The 23480-nt window shown below is 45.9% G+C and overlaps 1 protein-coding gene across 6 annotated transcripts in view; it reads right to left on the minus strand.

Annotated features, from left to right (window-relative positions):
- Window positions 1-23480, minus strand: part of LOC145348922 (transcription factor COE3-like) — a 402710-nt gene that overhangs the window by 78670 nt on the left and 300560 nt on the right. For 4 of the 6 annotated variants that reach the window (XM_080197025.1, XM_080197044.1, XM_080197033.1 and 1 more), the window contains 2 exons: window positions 18073-18206; window positions 16074-16200 (listed from right to left, as the gene is read on the minus strand). In XM_080197025.1, coding sequence (XP_080053151.1) covers window positions 16074-16200; window positions 18073-18206 — 261 coding nt within the window. The remainder of the gene's footprint in view (window positions 1-16073; window positions 16201-18072; window positions 18207-23480) is intronic. The other 2 variants (XM_080197054.1, XM_080197017.1) reach the window with 1 other exon arrangement.

Genomic DNA, 23480 nt, shown 5'->3' on the forward strand with positions numbered 1-23480 from the left:
ACCCCTTCATAATTACCTGGCGATGAAACGGGAAAGTGTTTATTGATTGGTTTGAACGTTACTGGAATCTACCAATCAGGGACGGGATAGGAAGGGGGTAGAAGGGTCAGAGGAGATGCGGTTGTGTCACTGCGAGGTGCTAATGTCTGCCGATCGACAATGCACTTTGTCACGCCGCTGGTAGTTTGAAGGTAGACACTCCACTCCGCAAGGATAATCCACGTCTGGCAGTGTAATCCGCCCTATTTTTCTTCACTCTCGGTCCAGCTATGCCTCCTTTTTCCTTTGTTTTCGAATCCTTCCATGGCCTCACCGTTCCCCACCTCGGTAACCTCCTCCAAACTTCTAGAATATCTGCGTTTATCCCCTTTTGGCCTCTTGTACATCCACGAATTAGATCGCTCCAACATTCCCGACTGTGCTTGCAGCTGCCTAGGCCCTAAACTCTGGAAGAGACGGTGGCCTCCTTCTGTGCCATACCCACTTCTCCTTCCGCAACACGATTTTGTCAGTTCTGCTGCTTGGATCACGATTTTCGGTCATCTCCAGAGGAAGGGCTTCAGCTTGTGAAGGGAAGTTTCTTTTCCCAGGAGTCGGGACCATTCCAGATTCCCACTCTCCCCATGCAGTGCACCATCTGGCACAATCTTCCAGGAGGTCCCCCCCCCTCCTCTCCTGTCCAACTGAGTGGGTCCCTGAGGCTTCAGACCAATCAGAGATTCCGCAACTGTGGACTTCAATTTAGCGTGGCCAATCTACCTAATTTGCATATCTTTGGACTGTGGGAGGTCTGCGGGAGCACCCTGAGGAAACCCACACAGACATGAGGAGAATGTGCAAATTACACACAGACACTGACCCGAGGCCAGAATTGAACCCAGGTCCCTGACACTGTGAGGCAGTAGTGCTAACCATTGTGCTACCTTGCCACCCCACACAGTCATGAGCCAATTTTTTTCCTCATTGCCAACGTAGTAATGGAGACTCCAGATGACCACCAGTTAATAATCAACTATCCGTATACAAGCAACAACAAGACACAGATTCTGATACTTTCCACACCAAAAAACTGAGGACAAAAGCCCGTGCTACAAAGAACAAAGAACAACCCAGCACAGGAAACAGGCCCTTCGGCCCAACGAGCCCGCGCCGCCGCATCACCCTACACCTATTCTACCCTGCGTGTCTACGAATGGAACCCCTAACTTAGCCAGATTCAGGGGAGAATAGTGTCAATTTAGTAAACCAATCAGCCTAAGAGCACATCTTTGGGGTGCTCTCTTTGAGGTCACACCAGCTCCCTTCCTATTGGATGAATATGTCACATGGTCTAAGCAGAGCGCCCCCCTCGAAGGAGTCTCGCTCCAACATACAAGAGATTAATGAAAATGTTCAGCAAGATTGTTGTGAATCTTTGGAACTCTTTTACCCTGTTTTTCAGTGTATTGGAGCCTGAGCTCAAAAGGTTTTTGGGAATTATGAGGTAGTGTGGAAAAAAATGAGGTAACGTAAAAGATCGGGCACAGTGTTTTGAATGGTGGAGTAGGCTTGAAGGGTCAAATGGCCTACTCCTCTTCCTTACATCCAATCCCCCAGGCAACACAATGGGCAAAATTGAGGGGGTGCAGAGGACATTCACCAGGATGCTGCCTGGGATGGAATGTTTAAGTTACGAAGTGAGGTTGGATAGGCCTGGGTTGTTTTTGTTGGAGCAGCGAAGACTGAGGAGGGGGCGGGGGCGGGGGCGGGTGGGGGCGGGGGGGGGAGGCGACCTGATTGAGGCGTACAAGATTTTGAGTGACGTGGACAGAGTGAGAAGGAGCAGCTTAGTTGAAGGGTCTGTAATGAGGGGGCAGGGGTTCAAGATGAGGGGCAGGAAGTTTGGGGGGATGTGAGGAAGAACCTTCTTACCCAGAGGGTGGTGATGATCTGGAACACACTGCCTGGGAGGGTGGCAGAAGCGGATTGCCTCACATCCTTTAAAAAGTATCTGGATGCGTACTTGCCGGATCCCCAGACGATCACCTGGATTGCTATATCTCTGGGTTAATAGTTCAGTGATAATACCACTAAGACACTCCCCGAAAGACCCCTCCCCTCCCCCCGCCCCCACTAAGACACCATCTTCCCTCTGAATGCCCGTGGCTAAGGGAGTGAGTACTTGAGGGGACATTGGACTTCTCAAATCACTCTACTGCCAATGAAATGCTTTTGACGTGTAATTACTGCTATAATGTGCCAGTTTTATATGCTGCTTTGTGATGGATGATAGCAAGCTCCTTGGGTGTTGTTGGAGCTGCACTCATCCGGCTAATATACTCCGTTGTTAGAATATAACCAGTGATCACATTGGACCTGTTGCAATGCAACCAATGGTAACAAGCTGTAAAGGTCAGCTGACCCAGTAAAACATGCAGCCAATGGCAGAATGATGTGATGATCAGCTGACTCAGTATGAACTAGAACATGTTGGGAATTGTGGGGAACTTGGAATGGCCCAGGGTGAGGCCTCAAGTTTGGAATAATGAAGTTTCTTGATTGAACCTTTTCTTTGATTGATAAGTTGGAATAACTTTTGTTATATTTCTGCTGTCTACATTTGAAGAGTTCCTTCTGGATTAACATTTGGCACAGTCCGATAGAATCATACAGCGCAGAAGAGGCCCTACGACTACTGTGTCTGCACCAACAATCTGTGCCAAGGGGGCACAGTAGCACAGTAATTAGCACTGCTGCTTCACAGCTCCAAGGACCTGGGTTCAAATCCCGGCTCGGGTCACAGTCTGTGTGGAGTTTGCACGTTCTCCCTGTGTCTGCGTGGGTTTCCTCTGGGTGCTCGGGTTTCCTCCCACAGTCCAAGGGCTAGGTTGATTGGCCATTCTAAATTGCCCCTTAGTGTCCCGGATGCATAGGTTAGAGGGATTAGTGGGTAAGTATGTAGGGATATGGGGGTAGAGCCTGGGTAGGATTGTGGTTGGTGCAGACTCGATGGGCTGAATGGCCTCTTTCTGCATTCTAACAATCCAGGAACCTGACCCTCCGCCTAATCCCATTTACCAGCACTTGGTCCACATCCTTAAATATTATGATATGTCAAGCTTTCTGGAAAAGAGCAGAAGAGATTGAGGGGACCAGGAGGAGGAGCAGGGAGAAGAGGCAAGGGCTAGTGAGGGTTGGGCCAGGCTTCTTGGGCCTCAGGCCTATTCCTACTGCAGGAAACTCATTTGGATCCTAGCAAAGCATGAAAGGGGTTAGGAGACTCAACCTTTTATTACTAAAGACCCCACTCCCTAATGAGGCAAACTCAGGAAGGAAGACAGTCAGCGAGGGCTCATGTTTTGCAGTGACGATAATAAATTGTCGAATAATGATGAAGTGCCAGCAAATGGCAATTACTATCAATCTACGGAAAATGCCAGGTTATGCAGGGGAGAAACAAGGCTGTATTAAAAATACACACAATGCTACCTTAACAGTTTTATACAGTTTCCTAAGTCATTATTATCCTGTTCAAGCCCTTTTTACTCTCGTTCTGCTGCTCATTAAGATGAGGGATGAGACTGTGGCAGCAGAGAACATTTCTCTGTTAAATAACAGCTCCTTGTACCGTTCTCACTGAGATTAATTTTCCTCTCTGCCATGCCTCTTTCCCTCCTAACAGGAAAACAATGAGTCGCACCGACGTGCCGTAGAAGAGAAAAATTGGCCAGAACAAAGAACAAAGAACAGTGCAGCACAGGAAACAGGCCCTTCGGCCCTCCAAGCCTGCGCCGCTCATTGGTCCAACTAGACTATCCCTCCATCCCCAGTCTGCTCATGTGACTATCCAGGTAAGTCTTAAACAATGCCAGTGTGTCCGCCTCCACCACCCTACTTGGCAGCGCATTCCAGGCCCCCACCACCCTCTGTGTAAAAAGTGTCTCTCTGATATCTGAGTTAAACCTCTCCCCTCTCACCTCGAGCCCATGACCCCTCGTGATCGTCACCTCTGACCTGGGAAAAAGCTTCCCACTATTCACCCTATCTATACCCTTCATCATTTTGTACACCTCTATTAGGTCTCCCTCATTCTCCATCTTTCCAGGGAGAACAACCCTAATCTATCCAATCTCTCCTCACAGCTGAGACCCTCCATACCAGGCAACATCCTGGTAAAGCTGACTCTGAGTCACGCAAGGAGGTATTACAGGGTCAGGTGATCAAAAGCTTGGTCAAAGGGAGAAAATGTTCAACAGATGGCATGATGGTTAGCACTGCTGCCTCACAGCGTCAAGGACCCAGGTTCAATTCCAGCCTTGGGTCACTTTCTGTATGGAATTTGCATATTCTCTCCCTTTCTGCATCGGTTTCCCCCCATAGTCCAAACTGGTTAGGTGCATAGGTCATGCTGAATTCTCCCTCAGTGTACCCGAACAGGCACCGGAGTTTTGTGACTTGGGGATTTTCACAATATGATTTATTAAAAATTATTCCATTTTCTGGTTGTGACTACATATTCCTCTCAAGTGGATGTAAAAGATTCCATGGCACCATTTTGAGGAAGGCTAATGTGCTGGGAGCCAAAAAACATCTGGGTATTTATCTCATTGCTGTTTGTGGGAATGTGCTATGCTTTAATTGGCTGCCATACTTCCTACATTCCACAGTGATAACTTTACAAAAGTATTGCTTCATCATTTTCTCAGGCACCAAAGTCATGAAATATAAATGCTGTAATTAATGCAAGTTTTTTATGTTCCCTCAAACCAGTAGTTTTGTTCTTGATTTGATTTATTATTGTCACATGTGTTGAGATACAATGAAAAGTATTATTTCTTGCATGCTCTACAAAGCATACCGTTCATAGAGAAGGAAAGGAGAGAGTGCAGAATGTAGTGTTACAGTCATAGCTAGGGTGTAGAGAAAGATCAACTTATTGCAAGGTAAGCCCATTCGAAAGTCTGACAGCAGCAGGGAAGAAGCTGTTCTTGAGTTGGTTCGTCCATGACATCAGGCTTTTGTATCTTTTCCCCAATGGAAGAAGGTGGAAGAGAGAACGTCCAGGGTGTGTGGGGTCCTTAATTATGCTGGCTGCTTTGATTGGTCATCAAAGACTTTACAGAGAATTTACAGATGAGTGGGGTTTTCTTTTGATCTCTTGGGTCACAGTCTCCCTGACTCCAAACACAGGAAATTGGGACTAGCTGGGAGGGCATCATGGTTGGCACAGGCCTGTTTGGCCCATGTGCCAAAGGGCCTGTTTCCATGCAGCATTGCTCCAATCAATCACAAATCAGAGAATTGAGTCACTCATATTTTTGATAATTGTGAGATCTTGCTGTGTGCAAGATCTTATATTCATTGGAGTTTAGGAAAGTGAGAGGGGATCCCATAGAAACTTATAAAATTCTAACAGGATGAGACATGGTGGATTCAGAAAGAATGTTCCCGATGGTTGGGGGAGTCCAGAACTCGGGGTCATAGTTTGAGGATAAGGGGTAAACCTTTTAGAACTGAAGCTTCTTCACTCCGAGCGATGAATGTGTGGAATTCACCACCACAGAAAGTAGTTGAGACCAACGCATTGTGTGATTTCAAGATACAATAATTAGATATGGCTCTTGGGGCTAAAGGGATCAAGGGTTAAGTGGGGAAGGCAAGATTAGGATATTGAATTTGATGATTAGCCATGCTCAAAATGAATGGCGGAGCAGGCTCAAAGGGCTGAATGGCCTGCTCCTGCTTCTGGTTTCTATGTTTCAAGCATGTCTTGGTTATGTGTGGCGAAAGAGTTCATTGCACGAGATATCCCTTTGAAATGTCCCTGTGAGTTTGGGGGGGATGAGATTGCCTCAATGCAGAACTGTCTCTTTCTTTGCACCTTATCGCAACAAATGCGTCAAAAGTGCCCACTTGCTGACAGTGCCTGGGTGTTAATTGACCTGTTTGCCTCTCCATCGCTTCAGCCAGACAAGAAAAATATAAAGGAGTGCACTCTGTAAAAGAAATTAAAATTTCAAAAGATTTGCAAAGGGGAAAGAGAGCAAAAGAAAATCAATTGAATCCAATCAATTCTCATAGAAATTTCATGAACTTTAAAATCAGACGGTTTCTCACGAGGGGCCAGAGCCTGTAATCCGTGGGGAGGGGCGAGTAACATTTAAATGAAAGGCTTAGCATCCCTAACCCCCGCCCCCCCCAGCTCACCAGCCCTTCCTCCATCTTGATTAGGCCCATAAGATTAGCCCTTTGAGAAAGTGGAGTCACCACTAAAAGGAGCCTGATTGAACCTACGGACGATATATGATCAATAGGTCTGGAGGATGAATGGTTTCTGAAGTCAATGTGTTCATCCCTGTTTCTCCTGACTGATAAAAAACAGTGTTGACAATGGTCACAAATCCCTTTGCAGTGTTTCCCACTGATTTGATTTGATTTATTATTGTCACATGTATCAGTATACAGTGAAAAGTATTGTTTCTTGCACGCTATACAGATAAAGCATACCATTCATAGAGAAGGAAAGGAGAGAGTGCAGAATGTAGTGTTACAGTCATAGCTAGGGTGTAGAGAAAGATCAACTTAATAGATCCATTCAGGGAAGAAGTTGGTACATGATCTCAGACTTTTGTATCTTTTTCCCGGTGGAAGAGAGAATGTCCGGGGTGCGTGGGGTCCTTAATTATGCTGGCTGCTTTGCAGAGGCAGGGAGAAGTGAGACGGAGTCAATGGACGGGAGGCTGGTTTGCAGATGGACTGGGCTACATTCATAATCTTTTGTAGTTTCTTGCGGTCTTGAGTGGAGCAGGAGCCATACCAAGCTGTGATACAACCAGAAAGAATGTTTTCTACGGTGCATCTGTAAATGTTGGTTAGAGTCGTAGCGGACATGCCAAATTTCCTTAGTCTTCTGGGAAAGTAGAGGAATTGGTGGATTGCATCCTGAATGTTCAAAATGGTGCACGGCGACCTCTTGCAAGCTCTGCCCAGCCTCCTCTCTAATTCTATCCTTTACACTCATTCAATGCTTTTAAAACTCAACTCTAACTTTTATAAACTCTCATCCTCTCCTTTCCTTCTCTATGAACGGTATGCTTTGTCTGTATAGTGCGCAAAGAAACAACAGTTTTCACTGTATCCTAATACATGTGACAATAGTAAATCAAATCAAATGAACTTTAGTTAATTCAAAACTTCACTGCCCATTATCAGAACTGGCACCATGTCTTGGACATTCTGTGTCTATCAGCGTAGGACTTCATCCCAGTGAGGTGCAGAAATTAAGTTATAACAATTGTGACAGGCAGTTCTGTCAGCAAGAATGGAAAAAGCCAGCTGCTGCATATTCAGTAAAGAGACTAACCTAACCTTGTGTCAGTTTCATAAACACTGCTTTCCCACCCTTGGCCATAGGATGAATCAAAGACAAGTTACCATGACAAATACCAAAAAAACCAAACTATGGTGACATATTATGTTCGAGATCATTCCTCTCCCCCCATTCTTTTGAGTACAAAGAATAAAGAAAAGTACAGCACAGGAACAGGCCCTTCGGCCCTCTAAGTCTGTGCCAATCACGATGCCCTAACTAAAGAAAAAAACCTTCTATCCTTACTCGGTCTATATCCCTCTATTTCCTCCCCATTCATGTACCCATCCAGATGTCTCTTAAATGTTGCGAATATGCCTGCCTCCACCACCTTCTTTGGCAGTGCGTTCCAGGCACCCAGTACTCTCTGTGTAAAGAACTTCCCCCGCACATCTCCCTTAAACTTTCCCCCTCTCACCTTGAACCTGTGCCCTCCTTATAATTGACACTTCCACCCTGGGAAAAAGCCTCTGACTATCCACCCTTCTAAGCCTCTCATAATTTTATAGACTATCAGGTCTCCCTTCAGTCTCTGTCTTCCCCAGTGAAAACAATCCTAGTTTATTTTAACCTCTCCTATCGTCAACATCCTCAAGACCCGGCAACATCCTGGTGAACCTTGTTTGCATTCTCTCCAAAGTTTCCACGTACTTCCAGCAATGTGGTGACCAGAATTGCATGCAATACTCCAAATAAATAAGCAGCAGGTGCCAGTAAGGATTCTGCTATTTACACCTCCTCTTTTTGCCTTTACTGTGGGCTTCGAGCCTCAGTGGGTGGGATGGGGCAGAGGAGAGAGGGACAAGCAATTGAGGTTACAAACTCTGAGGAAGCAATGGTGTCTGTGGAGCAGAGAGGGGAGGTTTGATAGTCCTGGGATCAGATGCGAAGCCTCATTAAATCTGTGCGATTTTCTTTTGCCTGTGGGCATGACCTGAGCAATGAGCTCTGAGGCCTAATGGCCAACACCATAGTCTGTAAAATGGGAGGTGTTTGAAGTCATTGACTTCAGGAAGTGTAGTAGAGGACACGTCTACATCAATGGTGGTGAAGTGGAAATGGTCGAGAATTTCAAATTTTTAGGTGTCCAGATCAACAACAACCTGTCCTCCACATGGATGCTATAGTTAAGAAACCTTAACAATGCCTCTACTTTCTCAGGAGGCTAAGGAATTTCGACATGTCTGCTATGACTCTCACCAATGATAAGCATACCAGGATGCTGCCTGGTATGGAAGGGCTGTCTTACGAGGAAAGATTGAATGAACTTGGGCTGTTTTCCCTTGAAAGACGTAGGCTGAGGGGGGATCTAATAGAGGTTTATAAGATTATGAAGGGGATAGATAGAGTAAATGGTGGTAAGTTTTTCCGCTATTAGAAATGGATAGAACGAGGGGTCACGGGCTTAGGGTGAGGGGGGCTAGGTATAAGACAAATATTAGAGGGCAGTTTTTCACACAAAGGGTAGTGGGGGTGTGGAATGCACTGCCGAGTAAGGTGGTGGAAGCAGGCACGCTAGGGTTGTTTAAGAGTCACTTAGACAGCCACATGAGCGGGCTACATATAGGGGGATATAGTAGGCCTTACTAAACATTGTAGGCTTGGGAATACGTTTTGCCTCAGGATGTTACAGTCTTTGCCTGTTTAATAATGAATTTTTTTGTCTCCACAGGCATTTAAGTCCAGCAAGGGGCATGCATGGGGCAGGTTGTAGTGGGCTGCTCTTGGACGTTGCTTCGGGAGTTGCCTATTGCTTCATGTCGTTAGTGTGCTTAAACTGGACCATCTCGAGGGCAACATGACAGCTCAGAGACTATCTCTGTTGCTGTGCGGACACATGGATTTGGGCCTGTGTCTGTGGGAGTTTGCACGTTCTCCCCGTGGTTGCGTGGGTTTCCTCCGGGTGCTCCGGTTTCCTCCCACATCCCCAAAGATGTGCTTTTAGGCTGATTGATTGGGTACTAAATTGTCCCTAAATTGGACCTCCCTGATCCTCGCACATTAGGCGTAGACTAAAATCATGAATAGGACACAGACAGTGGGACGGCGGCACGGGCTCGTTGGGCCGAAGGGCCTGTTTCCTGTGCTGTGTTGTTCTTTGTTCTTTGTTGTTGTTGTTCTTTCAGGATGTATCACAGCTCGGTATGGCTCCTGCTCTGACCAAGACTCCAACAAACTACAAAGGGCTATGAACTTAGCCCAGTCCATCACGCAAACCAGTCTCCCATCCATTGGTTCTGTCTATACTTCCCGCTGCCTTGGAAAAGCAGCCAGCACAATCAAGGACCCCACGCACTCTGGACACACTGGCCGGAATTTTACCGGCATGCCCGATTCCGGGGCGGGCGAGGCTTGTAGAACGGCGTTCTCTGTTTTCCTCGGGCAGGATTTTACGAGCCTCGGGCAGGTGAGGTGGTAAAATTCCGGTAACCGTCTTCAAACTTCTATCAGGATAAAGATACAGAAGTCTGAGATCACGTACTAACCGACTCAAGAACAGCTTATTTGCTGTCAATAGACTTTTGAATGGACCTACTATATGTTAAGTTGATCTTTCTCTGCACCCTAGCTGTGACTGTAACACTACATTTTGCACCCTCTCCTTTCCTTCTCCCCTGTGTACTCTATGAATGGTATGTTTTTTTCTGTATAGCTCACAGGAAACAATAATTTTCACTGTATGTTACTACATGTGACAATAATAAATCAAATCAAATCAAATCATTACTCTTTAACCTTGCCCCATCGCTCCTTTTTGTCATCTAATCTCCCCAGCCAACCTATCATAGGTCTTCCTTTTCCCCCACTTCCCCCCACCCTGCCCTTTCTCTCTTTCTGTTTCTGCTTAAAGCCAAATAAGATCTCAGACTTTAACGACCTTCAACACTAATTGAAGAGCGGGGATCAGCGTGAAATGATTCTCTTGTTTCCGTTTCCACAGCAGCCCTGAGCTCAGCATTTCGAACATTTGCTGTTTGTATTTTCGAAGGAGTCCCCAGCGGATGTCTAAAGCAGGTTTTAATTGCCTTCAATGTGTTAATTAGTGGGCTAATACCTGCTGCGGCGGAGAAATTAGTTCTTCAGGATTCTTCAGCAAGGAGAACCAGTCCATCTCTAAGATCTGTCCATATACTCATGACTGACACTTCAGTATGAAGGGAATGCTGCAATGTCAGAGGTGCTGTTGAAGCCCCAGTCTTCCCTCTCAAGAAGAGGATTTTTTTTCTTAATTTATATATGGTTCATGCGCGTCGTTGACTGGCCAAGAATTCATTGCCCATCCCTGGTTGCCCTTGAATTGAATGGCTTGTTTGGCCACTTCAGAGGGCAGTTGGGAATCAACCATTACTGTGGCTCTAGCATTTATTGCCCTTCCAAGTTGCCCTTCAATCAACCACATTGCTGTGGCTCTGGAGTCACATGTAGGTCAGACCAGGTAAGGGGGCAGATTTCCTTTTCTCAATGGTTTCATGGCCATCAGTAGGTTCTTACTTCTAGAACTTTTTTTATTAAATTCAAATTCCACCATTTGCCATGGCGGGATTCGAACCCCGTTCCCCAGAACATTAGTTGAGTTTTGGGATTAATAGTCCACCGATAATGCCACTCGGCCATCTCCTCCCCATAAAAGATAAAAGGTCACGTGGTAGGCTTTGAAGAAGAGCAGGAGATTTCTCCTTCGCGCCCTGGCCAATATTCATGAGTTGGAAAAACATTACCTTGTTGCTGTTCGTGGAGTGTTGCTGTGCACAAAATGGCCACCACGTTTTCCATGTTGCAACAGTGGCTACACGTTTTTTCCATTTTTTGTGTCACAGGTAGGCTTATATTTACACTGCAATGAAGTTACTGTGAAAATCCCCAAGTCAACACACTCCAGTGCCTGTTTGGGTACGCTGAGGGAGAATTTAGCATGGCCGATGACATGACGTGCTGCTTAGATACTGTGGCCACGCCAAATTTCAAAACTAAGACTGATTTGTTAGGGACAGGTATTAATGTTCACGGAATCAAGATGGTGGGTAGATAAGAGTTAAGTTGTTGATCAGTCACAAGGTAGTTGAATGGGAACAGTTTTGAAGGGCTGAATAGCCTCTCCCTGCTTCCACACTCCAAGTAATTGGTCTGATCAATGTTCCTTCCTTAAAGTTTTCAAGTTTGTTCATTAGTGTTACAAATAGGCTTACATCAATGAAGTTGCTGTGAAAACTCCCTAGTTGCCACACTCTGGCGCCTGTTCAGGTACATTGAGGGAGAATTTAGCATGGCCAATGCACCTAAACAACACACAGACAGTGACCCAAGCCAGGAATTGAACCTGGGTCCCTGGCGCTATGAGGCAGCAGTACTAACCACTCTGCCACCCCTGGGCAGGATTCAGGATAAAAAAAAAGGGTCTTCACCATTTTCCTTTCAGAACTGTGAGTGGGAGTGTAAATCTTGTAGCTAATGTGGTATGAAATCCTTATTCCAGCTGTTAGTGAATACACTCAATAAAGATTATCATTAGATTGACAAAGAACAGTAATAAAATTGACGTTATGAGCTCGGCATTCTGAGCTGTGTGCGGAAGCGTCAAATATTGAGCAGTGGAATATTTGGGTCTGAAGGGAGTTCTCCACCCCTCTCAGGGACAGCACCAAGCCTATCTGGTCATCAAGGTGTTCTGTGGCCTCTGCCAGAAAGTAGACACCTCTGCCCTCTAAGTTAGACACCCAAAAGCTAAACACAATACCAATCCTGATTAATGCTATCAGATCACAACAACAATCAGTTCACACCCAGCCCGCTTCCCTTCACCATCTTATCCCCCGTCACTGCCCTAACCCTGTTTGCTGTTGTGGGAGGTGGTATCAAGAGTAGGGTAAGAGTGGCGGATGCAATGCCGTCTCTTTGAGCTCCAATTACCCCTTGGTTGAGTGTTAAAGAAGGGGGCGACACGGTGACACAGTGGTCAGCATTGCTGCCTCACAGCGCCAGGGACCCAGGTTCGATTCCCGGCTTGGGTCACTGATTATGCGGAGTCTGCACGTTCTGTTTTGTTGTGATGGTAACCGCTAAGAAATCCACCAAAATGCGAAGAGGTCTAAAACGCACGCTAAACATACTCATCGGAAACGTCCGGCTGGGATTTTCCAGCACCACTGGGAGTGAATGGATCTCACTCACAGTTTGGGGGGGGGGGGTCCATGGATGAGACTGGAGAATCCTACCTATTGTAAATCACTGTTTGGATGTCCGCTGGAGTATAGGGCAGGGTTTTCCGTCCCTCCGCCACCCTGTGGCGGTAGTGGTAGCTCGCCATGGACCAGTGGGATCTTCCCATCCGCTGCTGTTGATGGGGTTTCCTGTCGTTTGCACTTTCCACCACGAGGGAACTCCCCCATGGGTGGCGGGGGGGGCGGGGGGTGGTGTGCAGTGATGCACTGTTGACAGGACCAGAAGCTCCCGCTAGAGAATGGCAAGAACGTACTGGTCACTGTGTCTAATTGAGGCAATGGAGTTTAGGGAGATGTCAAGACGTTGGAGAAGGTGGCAGTGGAGGTTCATGGGAATGGTAGCAGGCAAGAGGGAATTCAGTTACATTGAGACACTGAAGGAGCTCGGATTGTTCTCCTTAAAGGACAAAGAAAATTACAGCACAGGCGTAGGCCCTTCGACTCTCCAAGCCTGCACCAACCATGCTAGCCAATGGAACTAAAACCCCCCACCCTTCCAGAGACTGTATCCCTCTATTCCCATCCTATTTGTGTATTTGTCAAGATGACCCTTAAACGTCTTAACCAGAGAAGGCGAAAGAGGCATTCACCAATCGACAATGGTTTCATAGTCATCAGTAGATTCTTAATTCCAGATATTTTTTACTGAATTCAAATTCCACCATCTGCTGTGACGGGATTTGAACCTGGGTCACCAGAACATGAGCTGAGTTTCTGGATTACTCGTCCATCCATAATACCACTAGGCCATCGTTACCCCTGTGCTGTGTTCAGTCTTAAACCTCTTCATCCATTAATGGCCCACCCACCCCGTGAAGTGCTCCAGCACATTTTTGTACGTTAAAAGTACAACAGAAAGACAAGTTTTTTTTTGCCGTTGTTTGGAGTCAATTGGGAAAACTGGATATCTGAAATGAGAACAATCTACGACTGAAAATCCATACAAATATTCAACCAAGTGCCTTGCAAGCGAATCTTTACCTCATACCACTCTGAATAAACAGGGTGATCCATTTTAATATGAAGAGCAAAGAGAATGAGTCCTTTGAAGGGGTTAATACATCTCCCTTGAAGGTGGTCTAATTTACTCGTTCTGCTTCTGTCAATACTCAGTGTTGGTCCCCTTTGTAGCCGACTTGCTGGGTTGGTAGATTTTCCTTTTCGTAACAGCAAGTCTGTTGAATTACACATTTCATAAGCAAATCCATTTTTCAAACTATTGGCTCCTCAACACCATGCGAACAGATTGTCCGGTGATATTGCCAGGGACTGTGGACAGCTTGACAAAAGCTTATCATTCTGACAAATCTAATGGTTAGAAATTGGAGTTTCGTTGCGGCCCTAACCAACAGGACTTTATATTACAACCTAAAGGTCACCATCAAAACAGTCTGACATGACAGGAGATAAGATGGTAATAACCCTGTGGGAAAGATAATCTAGAACAATGGCAGCACTCGTCATTACTTCAATGCTGATCAGTTCAATTAGTGTCCACTAGGGTTAGTGCTAAAGCCACTGCCCAGCCTCTACTTATGGCATCAGCACCCCTCCTGGATCAAAACATAAGACAAATGTTATGTTAGCAGAGTAAACACCTTCTATTCCTCCCTCAGGGCAGCATGGTGGCACAGTGGTTAGCACCGCTGCCTCACAGCGCCAGGAACCCAGATTTGATTCCCGGCTTGTGCAGAGACTGCACATGCTCCCCGTGTCTGCATGGGTTTCCTCCGGGTGCTCCAGTTTCCTCCCAAGTCCGAAAGATGTGCTGGTTAAGTGGATTGGCTGCGCTAAATTCTCCCTCAGCTTAAAGTTTATTTATTAGTGTCTCAAATAGGCTTACATTAACACTGCAATGAAGTTAATGTGAAAATCCCCTAGTCGCCACATTCCAGCACCTGTTTGGGTACACTGAGGGAGAATTTAACATAGCCAATGCACCTAACCAGCACGTCTTTCTATCTGTGGGAGAAAACTGGAGCAGCTGGAAGAAACCCACGCAGACACGGGGAGAATGTGCAGATCCAGTGATCCAAGCCAGGAATCGAACCCACATTCTTGACGCTGTGAGGCACCAATGCTAACCACTGTGGCACCGTGCCACCCATTGTACCCAAACGGTGTTGGAGTGTGGCGACTAGGGGATTTTCACAGTAACTTCATTGCAATGTTAATGTAAGCCTGTTTGTGACACTAATAAACAAACTTTAAACTCTTCGATCATCGAATGACAATGCTCCCCTCATTTCCCGCTTCGACTCTCTTCCTAATCTAATGTCTGATTGACAGCGGTGAAGTTTGCTGAGGGATGCTTATTCCACTTCTAGCATTATTAACTCACCAGAATGTGGATATGGCAGCAAGGCTGACATTTATTGCCCATCCCTAATTGCCCTGAGGATTTAGGGGCAGACCTATTGACTGACGTGACTGAGTGATAATGCAACGAGTAGGATTGCTACTTGGAGACATTGGGATTCTTCTCCTTACTGCAGAGAAGGTTAAGAGTAGATTTAATTGTAGTGTTCAAAATTGCTAAGGGGTCACGATAGAAGCACAAAGAGGCAACTGTACGCACTGGTGGAAGGGTGGTAATAGATTTAAAATAATTGACACAAAAACCAGAGGGGGAGATGGGGAGTCATTTTCTTCAACACAGCGAGTTATATGACAAGCTGGAACGTGCTGTCTGTGTGGAGTTTGCACATTCTCCCTGGGTTTCCTCTGGGAATTCCAGTTTCCTCCCACAGTCCAAAGATGTATGGAGTTCGGTTGACTGGCTATGCTAAATTAGTGACAGGGGATTAGCAGGGTACATAGATGGGATTATGGGGAGACATATTGGGTTCGATTGCTGTCAGTGTAGCTATGATGGGCCGAAAGGCCTCTTTCTGCACTGTGGCGATACTATAATTCTATAAAAGGAGGTGAAATCGGATTCAATGGCATCTTGCAAACTAAATTGGATGAATACTTAAAATGGGGAACAAGAGATCTGGGCTATGGGATAAGGATGAGGTAAAGCAGTGGAGAATGGGTCATTGAATTTATTCAGGAGTGAATTGGGTAGGAGTTTTGATTGACATGGCAGTCAAAGGTTTTGGGGAGTAAGCAGGTAAATGGAACTGAGACCACAACGAGGTCTTACTGAATGGCAGAGCAGGCTCGAAGGGCTGAATGGTCTACTCTTGCTCCGAAGTCCTATGATGGGGTTGATTTTGTAGCTCCTTTAAAGAGCTGACACAAGCTGGATAGGATGAATGGTCTTTTTTTTAACTTTGTTTAGGGATATGGGTGTCGTTGGTTAGACCAGCATTTATTACCCATCACTAATCACCCTTGAGAAGGTGATGGTGAGCTGCCTTCTCGAACCTCTGCAGAACTCCCTTTGTGATCTGCAGGCCTGTGTTGAGGTGGGTGCTTTGTAAGATTGACCTTTCCTGTGGCTTAGGAGACTTGTGAGTGCAGGTGTACCAGGCGGTATAGCCACAGGACACAACACTAACCTGTGTAGACAAATCTCCCCGGTGCTCCTTTACAGAACTGCTTCGACTTGTAAGATAGCGTGACTTCCACCACTCCCGGGATGTGCCGTGGGGGTGTCTGCACTCGGATCGCGTGAGGCGTGATCAACTGGTCCGGGAACAGGGAGGAAAAATAACGCCAAAATCAATGACAAAATCTTCACAAACTCAGCAAACCCACATGACATGAAAACACAGGGTGCGCTGTCCTGTCAGCAATTGTACAGTCAGAGACACAACTGTCCTTCCTCAACCGATCCTTGAGCCTAATGGAGTGATTGTAGCAATTGGAATTGTTCTCCCCACAGCTTAAGGGGTGAACAGAAGATTTAATAGAGGTGTTCAGAACCAAGAAGGCTTTGGAGGCCAGCACAGTGGCACAGTGGTTAGCACTGTTGCCTCACAGTGCCAGGGACGAGGGTTCGATTCTCAGCTTGGGTCTGTTTGTACTTTTAACATTTAAGAAAAACTTGGACAGGTACCTGGATGAGAGGGGTGTGGAGGTATATGGTCCAGGCGCAGGTCAGTGGGACTAGGCAGAAAAATGGTTCGGCACAGACGAGAAGGGTCCTGTTTCTATGCTGTGGTTTTCTATGGGTCTGTCCCCACCACAATCCCATCCAGGCCCTATTTCCCTGACCCCACACATTGTTCTCCCTGTGTCAATGTAGATTTCCTCCAAGTGCTCTTGTTTCGTTCCACACTTTGACTGATGTGCTGGCTCAGTGCATTGGCTATGCTAAATCAGTGTACCCGAAAAGGCACTGGAGTGTTGCGACTAGGGGACTTTCATAGTCACTCCATTGCAGTGTTAATGTAAGTCTGCTTGTGACTAATTAACTATTGTTCACAGTAAATAAGAAGAAAATATTTCTAGTTGCATCTTTGAAACCTTTAAGAGCACTCACTTAGAGTACTTGGCCAACATTCATCCCAGAACCAATAAAACAGGCCAAACAACTCACTCACTGTCTGTTTGGCCGATCTTTCTGCCTACAGTTTAACTGTCTGATCTGCTGGGGGAGCAGAGACAGTAGGTTGTATTGATGCAAACCTTTTATTTCAATTTTTCAAACTTTTTTACAACACAAGTGTTGATTTTGTCTCCTCCTGAATTGCAAATAACCTAAAGAAGAAACCGCTTCTCCTCATTTTATTGCCAAGAAGTCTCGTAAATCTGCTGCTAAGTTAACACTTGTCGTGGGTTGTTATCTTAACCTACAGGCAGGTTTGTTTTGTCTTTGAAATTTGCCCTCTCCACAGGAAGTGTGGACCACAGACCTTTGCTGCCCTCTGTCACCCTATACCAGGAGGCATTTGGTATTCCCAAACACGTCACATTGGGCAACGTGTCCTGCCGAGTTACCTGACCATGGTGCAAATACAGCTGAGTCCAATCCTATGCACACCCAATTTTGTAGAAAGAGGGGAACATGGGCTCACTGGATACAGCTCAACAGAGTGAGTAACAGGGAGGGAGAAGGAGAGTGAGATCTTGCCCTGACAGATCTTTTGCCCTCCACAGCCCAGGTGTTCCAGGACCGTAGTTGAGGACCCAATGCGAGGGGAGGGTGTGGCAGCCAGGGTCAAGCCCAGGACCTCCTGGTCGGAGAGCCAAAACCGCGCAGGGAAACCCGGGATCATTAATAAAAAGAGCTGTGGTGTGTTCCCTGGAGGTGGGGATGAAACAACAAGAGGCAGCCTAGCAGCTGATATGAGGGATGCATTGGAAAAGGAGGAAGAACAGATCGTGGACTCACTCCCCCCCTCCCCCATCTCTCCCCCCAGTTTAGGAAATAGTCTCCAAGGAGTGAGATTGAATAATGGGGATAGTTGGAAAGAAATACATTCTTATTATTTTGTTTAACAATGACTCATGCACATTTAAAACATTAATGGAACTTCTGTTTGTGCAGTTGTATCAACTGACTGCATCCTAATTGACAGCTCAATGGGTTGCTTTATAAGGTTTAGGACGTACCTCACTCCAGACCAACATCGTTCCAAAAACAACCTGTAATCCATCAAAGAAGTTGTCTCCGATAATGATGACAGTGGCTCCGCCTGTAGTCCACCCTTCACTCGGGCTAATTGCTTTGATGCATGGAGTGGCTGCTTTGCAAGAGAAAAGACAGAGTTCTTTAGCACCTCTGGAGAGTTCTACCCACGCGCAATCTTCTCCACTTTAACTCCTGTGTTCCTTCACTGTTGGAGAATTGCAAACCCAATTCTGGCACTGCATCATTTCCATGACACAAATTAACAGAGGAACTGCAGGCTTCCCGACCCCCCCATTCCTGAATTTTGGCTAGTGTGGATTCGGGATCCGGGAAGGCTGATCAAGCCAATGAGGTGGGCAGGCTTGTTAAGTATCTTGTCAAGCACGGATTAAGGAGGCCGGCTTGGGATTTTTCCCTTTGATGTACAACGGAGGTACTGGTAAGAAGGGTTGATGGAAGGGAGCTGGCCCACTGCCTGGAGGTGGGCACCAAAGGGTGTCAGTGCCCCTGTCAAGCCTACAGGCCCTTCTCACTACTTGGGTGAAGGAAGAGCCAAGACCAACCTGTAGAGGGGTTCCCCACTCCATCCGCCAGCCTCCCCACCACACTGGTCGCTTTCTTTTTTTCCCAATGTTTTTAATAAGTCATCACCTTCCCCCTGGCATCAGGAATTTGTCCACCCAAATTGGATTGGAAACGTGTCTCTATGTCATTTAACGGCTCCTCAAAATTGAAAATCTTGAAGTGAATCAGCTTCTCACTGGTGACGTAAAGGGGCCTAAAATAAAGTCCTGACTCTGTTTCTAAAAAAAATACATTTTCACAGGATGTGGGGCTTGTTAACAATGTCAGCGTTTGTTGCCTGTCCATAAGTGCTCACTGGCACAGTGGTTAGCACTGCTGCTTTACAGCGCCAGGGACCCGGGTTCGATTCGTGGCTTGGGTCACTGTCTGTGTGGAGTTTGCACATTCTCCCCGTATCCAGTTGCGTTTGCTCCGGTTTCCTCCCTCCAGAAGCCGTGCTGGTCAGGTACATTGGTTATACTAAGTTCTCCCTCCAGATGAAGTGGTGAATGTGGGCTTACTTTTAACATTTCAGAAAAACTTGGACAGGTACATGGATGAGAGGGATATGGTTCAGGTGCAAGTCAGTGGGACTAGGCAGAAAAATGGTTCGGCTCAGACAAGAAGGGCCAAAAGGCCTGTTTCTGTGCTGTACTTTTCTATGGTTCTATGGGTCTGTACCCACCACAATCCCATCCAGGCCCTATTTCCCTAATCCCACACATTTACCCTGCTAATCTCCCTGACACTAGGGGGCAATTTTAGCAAGGCCAATCAAACCAATCTGCACGTCTTTCAGACTACGGGAGGAAACCGGAGTACCTGAAAGAAACCCACGCAGACACGGCTGGAATCAAACCTAGGTCCCTGGCGTTGTGAAGAAGCTGTGCTAACCAATGTGCCACCGTGCCGCCCATAGCTTGGCTCTAAATGTAAGATTATGCCCCCTTGTTCTTGATCTTCTCCCATGCACAGAATTCCGTACATACTGTGTGAGCAGATAGTTTGAGTGTTTGGTAACCAACAGCCATTTAGAAATTAGTTAAAATTAATGATGGTGATGCATTGAAAATTCTTTCCTCTTTCTTTCATCCAATAAAAAGACTCACTTAAAAAAAAAGCCCTGTTGGTGCCCACCGACCTTGTGGATGGAGATATCTCCTAGTGATGAGCCAGAGGAAAATCTGAATATGATAAAGTCAGGCTGAATAGCCATCAGCATTCCAACAATGGGAATTTGACAACCCTGAGTTCTGAATGTGAAAGGCAGATCCAGAGAGCTATGAATGCAGGGACATAGAGGTCATAAAGGTTTACAACATGGAAACAGGTCCTTCGGCCCAACTTGTCTGCGCCACCTTTTTTTTTAAAACCCCGAAGCTAATCTCAATTGCCTGCATTTGGCCCATATCCCTCCATACCCATCGTACCATGTAACTATCTAAATGCTTTTTCAAAAATAAAATTGTACCTCCTCGACTACTGCCTCTGGCAGCTTGTTCAAAACACTCATCACCCTCTATGTGAAACAATTGCCACTGTGGACACTTTTGTGTCTCTCCCCTCTCACTTTAAACCTATGCCCTCTAGTTTTAGAGTCCTTTGACTAGCTGATCTATGTCCCTCATTATTTTATAGACCTCTATAAGATCACCCCTCAGCCTCCTACGCTTGAGAGAAAAAAGTCCCAGTCTATCCAGCCTCTCTTATAACTCAATCCATCAAGTCCTGGTAGCATCCTAGTAAATATTTTTTGCACTCTTTCTAGTTTAATGATATCCTTTCTATAATAGGGTGACCAGAATTGCGCACAGTATCCCAAGTGTGGCCTTACCAATGTCTTATACAACTTCAACAAGACATTCCAATGTATTCAATGTTCTGACCAATGAAACCAAGCATGTCAAATGTCTTCTTCACCACTCTGTCCACCTGTGACTCCACTTTCAGGGAGCTATGAACATGTACTCCTAGATCTCTTTGTTCTGTAACTCTCCCCAGTGCCCTACCATTAACTGAGTAAGTCCTGCCCTGGTTCAATCTACCAGAATGCCTCACCTCGCATTTGTCTAAATTAAACTCCATCTGCCATTCGTTGGCCCACTGGCCCAACTGATCAAGATATGTACCAGGAAAGGCACTTGTGTGCTTGCATTTTCCCGCACATGGAAATAAACTCTGCCACAATCACTGACCACTACACTTTCAGTTTCCAACAAGACAGAATCTAACCATCCATTCATGATATTCAATAGCATTAGAATAATTGAAACCCCATCAGCATTGTGAAGGTTATTACTGACCAGAAATGTAACGGAGACAACCATATAGATACTATAGCTGCAAGAGCAGGTCAGAACCTGGAGATTTTGCAGTGACTAACTCACCCCCTGACTCCCAAAGATCTGTCTCCCATCTACTTTGATTTGATTTGATTTATTATTGTCACATTTATTAACATACTGTGAAAAGTATTGCTACTTGAGCCCAAACACACGAAGCATACCATTCATCGAGAAGGAAAGGAGAGAATGCAGAATGTAATGTTACAATCATAGCCAGGGTGCAGAGAAAGATCAACTTAATGCAAGGTAGGACCATTCAAACGGGCAGCATGGTAACACAGTGGTTAACACTGTTGCTTCACAGCTCCAGGGTCCTGGGTTCGATTCCCGGCTCGAGTCACTGTCTGTGTGGAGTTTGCACATTCTCCTCGCGTCTGCGTGGGTTTCCTCCGGGTACTCCGGTTTCCTCCCACAGTCCAAAGATGTGCGGGTTAGGTTGATTGGCCATGCTAAAATTGTCCCTAAGTGTCCTGAGGCGCGTAGGTTAGAGGCATTAGTGGGTAAAATATGTAGGCATATGGGAGTAGGGCCTGGGTGGGATTGTGGTTGGTGCAGACTCGATGGGCCGAAGGGCCTCTTTCTTCATTGTATGGTTCTATGATCTATAAAAGTCTGATGGCAGCAGGGAAGAAGCTGTTCTGGAGTCAGTTGGTACATGACCTTAGACTTTCGTATCTTTTTCCCAATGTAAGAAAGAGCAAGAGTGTATGTCCAAGATGCATGGGGTCCTTAATTATGCTGGCTACTTTGTCGAGGCAACGGGAAGTGTAGAATCTGAAAGGCAAGATCAGGAGTCTCCATTTGCCTAGAGACTCAAGAAGCTCAACACAATCTCAGATGCTTGGGAACACCACCACCTTCAACTTTCCCTCCAAGTCACACATTATATTGACTTGGACATATATCGCTGTTCCTTCACTGTCGCTGAGTCAAAATCCTGGAACTCCCTTCCGAACAGCACTGTGGGTGTGTATCTATGCCACATGAACTACAGCGGGTCAAGAAGGCAGCTCACCATCACCTTCCCAAGGACAAAAAAAAGCAAGGAAAATAACAGTACAGGAACAGGCCCTTCAGCCCTCCAAGCCTGCACTGACCATGTTGCCTGACTTAACTAAAACCCCCCACTCTCCGGGGACCAAATCCCTCTATTTCCATCCTATTCATGTCCTTGTCAAGACACCCTTTAAATGTCACTACTGTATCTGCTTCCACTACGTCCCTCGGCAACGAGTTCCAGGCACCCACTACTCTCTGTGCAAAAAATCTGTCTCGTACATCTCCTTTAAACCTTGCCCCTCGCACCTTAAACCTGTGCCCCCTAGTAATTGACTCTTCCACCCTGGGAAAAAGCTTCTGACTATCCACTCTGTCCATGCCTCTCATAATTTTGTAGACCTCTATCAGGTCGCTCCTCAACCTCTGTTGCTCCAGTGAGAACAAACCAAGTTTCTCCAACCTCTTCTCATAGCTAATGCTCTCCATACCAGGCAACATCCTGGTAAACCTTTTCTGTACCCTCTCCAAAGCCTCCACATCCTTCTGGTAGTGTGGTGACCAGAATTGAACACTAACTAAGATTCTGTAAAGCTGCAACATGACATGCCGATTTTTAAACTCAATATCCCGGCCGATGAAGGCAAGCATGCCATATGCCTTCTTGACTATCTTCTCCAGCTGCATTGCCACTTTCAGTGATCTGTGTATCTGCACACCCGGATCCCTTTGCCTATCAATATTCTTAAAGGTTCTGCCATTTACTGTATAATTCCTATCTGTATTAGACCTTCCAAAATGCATTACCTCGCATTTGTCCAGATTAAACTCCATCTGACATCTCTCCACCCAAGTCTCCAATCGATCTATATCCTACTGTATCCTCTGATGGTCCTCGTCGCTATCCACAAATCCAACAATCTTTGTGATGTCCACAAAATTACTTATCAATCCAGTTAAATTTTCCTCCAAATCATTTATATATATTACAAACAGCAAAGGTCCAGCTCTGTTCCCTGAGGAATACCACTTGTCACAGCAACCTGAAGAAGGAGCGAAATTCTGATGGCTAGTGCTACCAAATAAACCTGTTGGACTTTAAACTGGTGTTGTGAGATTCTTACTGTTCTATTTTCTCTCCACAGATGCTGTCAGACCTGCTGAGATTTTGTAGCATTTTCTGCTTTTGTTTAAGAAACAACCACATTGGTGTTGGACTGGAGTCACTTGTAAGAAGACCAGCAGAGGACAACAGGGCTCCCGTCCTGAAGGCCACTGGTGAACTAATTGGGTTTTTGCAACAATCATGACCATTTCATTACTGATGCTGACTTTTTTATTTCCAGTTTTTGAAGACAAAATTCAAACTTTCAATCTCCCGCAGAGTCCCATTCTCTGAATTATTAGCCAATTAGACATTGGGTAACATGCCTCAACACCACAATCCCCCATGTCTGCACATTCAGCTCAATTGTATTTTACTA

Source organism: Carcharhinus amblyrhynchos, chromosome 1 (genome assembly GCF_965287045.1).
Source record: "Carcharhinus amblyrhynchos chromosome 1, sCarAmb.v2.hapA, whole genome shotgun sequence".
NCBI classification, from domain to species: Eukaryota; Metazoa; Chordata; class Chondrichthyes; order Carcharhiniformes; family Carcharhinidae; genus Carcharhinus; species Carcharhinus amblyrhynchos.